This window comes from Syngnathoides biaculeatus, chromosome 19 (genome assembly GCF_019802595.1).
Source record: "Syngnathoides biaculeatus isolate LvHL_M chromosome 19, ASM1980259v1, whole genome shotgun sequence".
Classification (NCBI taxonomy): domain Eukaryota; kingdom Metazoa; phylum Chordata; class Actinopteri; order Syngnathiformes; family Syngnathidae; genus Syngnathoides; species Syngnathoides biaculeatus.
The window spans coordinates 16744493-16750492 of NC_084658.1; the positions used below are offsets into that span (position 1 = coordinate 16744493).

The 6000-nt window shown below is 47.8% G+C and overlaps 1 protein-coding gene across 2 annotated transcripts in view; it reads left to right on the top strand.

Moving 5' to 3' along the window:
* LOC133492501 (serine/threonine-protein kinase H1-like) overlaps positions 1-5171 on the top strand; it is a 71725-nt gene extending 66554 nt beyond the window's left edge. For both annotated transcript variants that reach the window (XM_061804773.1, XM_061804774.1), the window contains one exon: positions 4521-5171. In XM_061804773.1, the coding sequence (XP_061660757.1) occupies positions 4521-4799 (279 nt within the window). In that variant the 3' untranslated portion in view covers positions 4800-5171. The remainder of the gene's footprint in view (positions 1-4520) is intronic.
* Positions 5172-6000: the final 829 nt, after the last annotated feature.

A 6000-nucleotide genomic window follows, 5' to 3' on the forward strand; every position in this document is an offset into this window, starting at 1 on the left:
AACGTAGATCGACTGGTAAACTGAGAGCTTCGCCTTTGGACTTAGCTCCCTCTTTACCACAAGGCCAATCTTAAATTTTGAAAATGGAAAATTGCTCTGATGACACATTGGTAAGGGTTGAACAAAAATGCAGGTTTTTTTTTTGGGGGGGGGTTCCCAAAAAGTGATGTTTTTGGGAACACAACGCCGAGGTGACAGCAATGCGCTTTGCTGTTATTGCATTGTTTGTTAGCACGGACCCAAACAGGCTATGGAAGCACAGCTAACATAGCGGTACTTGCTTTAAATACACAATATTGTAATTCTCTGTGCATACTTTGAGAGTACATTTCCGCTGGGAGCTCTGCGATGAATGATCTTTCGAGTGAGGACAAAGAGCGCACTAGTACCCTGACCTGAAACTGAATAGCAAGTACTTTGCATAAATGCTCATACACCTTTCAGCAGCAAGAGAGAGACAAAAACAACCAAAAAAAAAAAAAAAAAACAAAGGTGTGTGTGTGTGTGTGTGGTTGTGTGTCAGACAGACGCGAAGCCAAATGATTCCCTCCCACTAGATTCCCCACAAATGGATTTTGCCGCACACCTTCGTCTTGACGACCCAAAGCAAACATCTGCGGCAAAGCAGCATGGGTAAAAAAAAAAAATAAATAACAAATAAAAAATAAAAATAGAATAAAATCCCCCAAGTGAAGGCAGGCTGCCCCCTAGCGAGTGCAGTGAAGATTGCACACGCGGCAGCGTATCGATGTTTGCATTGGTGGAGTCCAGCGGCCAGCCAATGAGCAGCAGCGCACTTTTTCCTCACTCTTTCCGATTGGCCAGGCGTGGAAAGTGTTTACAAGGAGGGGCTGCATTGTGGGGAAGCCACAAAATATGTTGACATCTGATTTGGAAGGGTTGGGGGAAGAGGGGGGAGTTGTGACTTTATGTATTTTTTTTTTTTTTATTATAATTTTTACATTTAAGTTGCAACACATTTTGCCGGCCATGTTGTCATTTATGACTTTCTTTTGAATGGTGCCGTGAACTGAGCCTTTCGGGGTTGCTCTTTTTTTTTTTTTTCTACCCAATTATGATGCTCAACTATTTGCGATTAAAATCCATCTTTTCGGTGGTGTTGTGGGCATCAAATTTAAAACGAGAGAATATTTTTTGGAACGCTGAATCTATTATATAGTCTTTTTAGTTTATTCATTTGGGTTTAGTTTGAAAATGAATATGCAAATCATTGAATTTTGTTTTTAATTTACAGTTTTTTTGGGGGGGGTGGAATATAAATTTGCCAGTTTATACATGTATGATTTATGACAGAAATAATCATTAATATGATATTTTTTTAATATAGTTATGTCGGCGGCACGGTCGATCAGCTGGTAAAGCGTTTCTGAGGACCGGGTTCGATCCCGGCCCCGCCTGTGTGCAGTTTGCATGTTCCCCTGCCCCGTGCCTGCGTGGGTTTTTCTGCGGGTGGGCACTCCGGTTTCCTCCCGCATCCCAAAAACATGCAACATTAATTCGAGGCTAAATTGCCCCTAGGTGTGATTTTGAGTGCAGCTGTTTGTCTCGATGCGCCCTGCGATTTGACCCGCCTCCTGCCCGTTGCCAGCTCGGATAGGCTCCAGCACTCACCCTTGAGAGGATAAGCGGCTAATAAAATGGACGGATGGATGACGTGTACGTGACGTCGGTCAAGCAGAGATCATTGAATTGCGCTACTTTTCTTCTCCCGTGAAATTCCCGTGTAGGGCTCTAACTTGAGCGTAAGAAAAAGGCAGCGTCAGGCTCATCGAGCCGCTCGTTGGCGTTTTGTCTAATCGTTGCCGTCCTGTTCCGGTCAGGATTGATCACGTACAGGACGACGCTCCTCATTCACGCTCTAACGAGATGCAGCTTAACGAAGCAAGCGCGCCCCCCGGAGGCTCCCCCCCCCCCACCACCCCACCGGTGCCTTATCGGAGCTGCTTTCCGCTTCCTCCGCCGTGATGTATCGCTCGCCCTCGCCTTCCCTCCTTCCCTCCTTCCCTCCCTCCCTCCGAGTACAATAAAGCTTTTGTTTGTTTACGCGCGAGGAGATAACCCCCCCTGCAGGTGGCTGGCTTCCGGGGGGAACAAAAGCACTCGTCTTCCTTGTCGCCTCGCCGCCCTGATGGAGGAGACCAAAACTTTGAGTAGGCTTAGCTTGTCTTTGCCCATCCCGCGTGTGTTATGTGTGGCGTGGAATCGTGGATGTACGATGGCGTACGAACCCTTTGGGACAAATTTTGGAGGTTTATTTTTGTCACATCTTGTCCTGGTAAATTGGGTCTCTGCAGAATATCATGAGCATTACGTATCATATCAAAAAGTGTTGTTGTTTTTTTTTTTTACCGAATGAAGGCGCACAATAAGCAAACAATAACACGCAGACTCCTCCCAACCTGATTTTTGCGCCATTTGAAAGCTTTGATATGGTTGTGACAAGTCAATACATAAATAATTCTGCCATGCGTGTTTGTTTGTTGTTGTTGTTGTTGTTTTAAGAACAAATGGCATATTTTTGAGTTGTTAAATGCCTCTTATGAAGAATGTCCCTGACTCGGATCCGAAACTTTAGGCGGCCTCCTCCCCGGGCTCGACTTTGCATCTTTTTGAGCTCTCCGCCATCGTCGATTTCACACTCGATTAAGCGTCATTATCCCGTAAGAGGAGCTGACGACTGAGACCTCCCCCAAAGGCGAAAGACGCCCATTTGCATGTGCACACCCGATTGGGGAAGAGCGGATTAAAGCTTTGAAGACATTGTTGGTTTTGTTTGGTGGTTTGTGGTTTTGTGCAAGAAGAACCAGAAACAAAAACAAAACAACAACACAGACTTCAGCGTCAACGGTGTCCAAAGCAAAGAGTTTTGATTGGAACCGATCCATCCGTCCATCCATTATCTACCACTCGGAAGTAGCTTCAGCAGGGATACCCAGACTTCTTCCAGTTCTTCCGGAGGGATCCCGAGGCGTTCCCAAGTCAGTCGAGAGACGTAGTCTCACCAGCGTGTCCTGGGTCGTCCTCGGGGTCTCTTTCCGGCGGGATGTGCCCGGAACGCCTCACCAGGGAGGTGTCCGGGAGGCATCCGGATCAGATGCCCCAGCCACCTCATCTTGCTCGACACTGAGCCCCTCCTAGATGACTGAACTTCTCGCCCGTTCTGGGAGGGAGAACCCGGACACCACACCCCTGGAAACTCATTTTGGCCGCTTGTATCTGGGATCTTGTTCTTTCGGTCATGATCCACGAGCTGTCGGCTCTCAAAGCGGAGGAGCAACGGATCAACACTGAACCAACCCATTCAGTCGAAAGCTGATTACCGAAAAACTGAAAACAGTAAAGACAAAGAAGGAAGTCCACTCATTCTTTCGGTACTTTCGATGCATATATGTTGTCCCAGAAGAACAAATATTTTCTCTGGTTTTCGAAAGATCAGTCAAAATGCTTTTCAAACTGCTGCTGCAGTTAAAAATGACCAAAAAAAAATCTGATCATTTTTGGGGGGACTGGAACAGATTAACGGCAGCCTGAGATTATTGATAAATTGGGTTTCAAAGTTGGTCACGGGAACGAATTCTAGCCGCAAATGAAAAGGTGCGAGTGCAATTGCGCTAATGAGTTCTCGCCTCCCGCCGGAGTCACGGCAAGCGGACTCGGTTTCAATACTTCGAAACAAAGAGGCGCTTCTTATTAGACAAGCCCAGGGCCCGCTGACATTTGGCTTCCCTTTGCACATTAGTTCTGCTCGTTAGCCTCGTTAAGACTCGCCCAGCCGCCGTCGCCGACTCTTCAAGCGTTATTGGGGCGTTCGGGCGACTTTTCATCTCCGTTGTCGGGCTTCTTTCCACGCCCTCCCGCGTCCCAAGGGGGCTTTTTTTTTTTTACCTCCGCCGAGCACAAAATGCGAGGTTCTTTCTTGTACTCGTTCCTGGAAGAACTCAGAGACCATTAAACTGACTCGCGTTAAACAATTGCGGTCGAGACCAAAGGCCGGTTCGTCAAGCGTTGAACTTCCAACCCGCCTCTCGGTACTTCATCGCAAGTTCTCGCAGACTGGCGAATTCAGATCATTACAAGGCGTCAGCGCCAGCACCTGGGACAGCGACAAGTGCTTTCAACACAAAGAGATGTGACAAGTGAACTTGCACTCTGGTGGCACCTCTGTCAGGTGTTGTGAATTTTGATGAGGAGCCATATAAAAGTGCAAATATGTTCACTTTTCCTCGTTACCGTCCACTTGCATCGAGGCCCAGTGGCACATTTACTGACTATGCCACTGCACATTCAAGACTGGATCAGTTTGTCCTTGCTCATCAGTCAGGTAGGTAGTCCGATGTTTGGGATTGTTAGCTCCAGGCGGAGGTCGGACTTTACACAGTTTCTTGCGCTTTGGGGTTACGCATTACTGCCACCAGCAGGACCGGAGAGGAAATTGTCAGGCAATTATCATAACTCCGCGTATTCCTGGTCTCAACTTTATCCCGCCTCGTCTTCCACAGCCCTGGCCGTCCGTGTCGGACGCCGCCAAGGACTTCGTCCGGGCTCTGCTGGAATCGGACCCGGACCGCCGTCTGAGTGCCGAGCAAGCCTCCCGTCACTCGTGGATTCTCACCGCGGCCGCCGGATCCTCCGCCCGAAACCTGCAGCGATCCATCTCCCGGAACCTGCGGCAGCGGGACTCCCGGAACTCCTCGCGTTGTAAAGACAGGGCGACGAACTCGGCGGCAGAAGAAGTCCGCTCGGTTTCCAAACGTACAGCTCGAGCGATGGATTGGTGAGATGGAACGATTGGTCGGAAGTCCCCTTCCATGCTACTTCCTCAAAGGAAAATCGGCATTTTGGGATAACTAGTGGACGTCAGAGACAGACACAGTTGCGGTTTTGGTTCACTGACCACAAGATGAGGTACACCGGCGCCAACTTTAATTTACAATTGCGGTTCTCCTCTTAAGTGGTGTGCGACCGCGACCTGCAACGCTGCGTTAAAGTGCCAATATTCAACATAAATGCGATGCCTAATTGCGTTTGCTGCTTCGCTGGAGGACACATTTGTCCCTGCAGCAGGAATTATCGAGGCTTGATAACAGCCAATCGTTCTCTGCCCTCTCTCTCTCTTTGATCTGGGATCAATACTCCTTGAGGGGGAGCAACCAAAGACTATTTTTTGGCTTTGTTTCATTTAAATAAACATCAGCCTTGCTGCCCTTCTGTACAATACTTTTTTTTTTTTTGTTGTTTTGTCTCTATCTCGCCGCTCTCTCCCACAATATTTGACAAGCTGCATTATCCCCCCCCCCCCTTTCATTCAGGCTGCACAATAAAATTCCGCCCACCGAGTGATAACGGATGGCAGAATGGAGTCACAGGCAATCGCAGAAAGCAGCGTTTTTTTTTTTTTTTTCTCTTTCTTTTCTTTAGCTTTTCCTTTTGATGATGATAATTCCATTTCTGGGGCCACCATTTTCTTTTTGAGAGCGTCTCTCTTTTTGTGTGTGTGTGTGTGTGTGTGTGTGTGTGTGTGTGTGTGTGTGACGCTCGTGCGCCGCGGCTGCCGCGCGGGTTGTCAAGTGGGCTCGCCTACTCGGATCCTTCAGAACGGCGCTTCTCAAAGTGGGGCCCGCAAGCCGTACTTTGGACGCAGCGGCGCCTTGAGATACCAGCTCGATCCTTCCGTCACCACGCTCTTAACTTTAAACATTTAAAATATCTTAGTAATTATTTTGGGGGTTTTTTTTGGGGGGGGCAATACAAGTTGTTTTATGCAGAGGATAAAGAATATACTACTGACTGTAAGTATTCTCATATTACAGGGGTGTTGAACTCATTTTTATCGCGGGCCACATTGTAGTTACGGGTTCTGCAAGAGATCCATTATGACTGTGAAACCATGAAAAGCTTGAATTGACCCATCATTTAATTTACACATGAAATTTAGGAACGACAGAAAAGCCTCAGTTCTCGAACGTTTTCGCTTTTCGA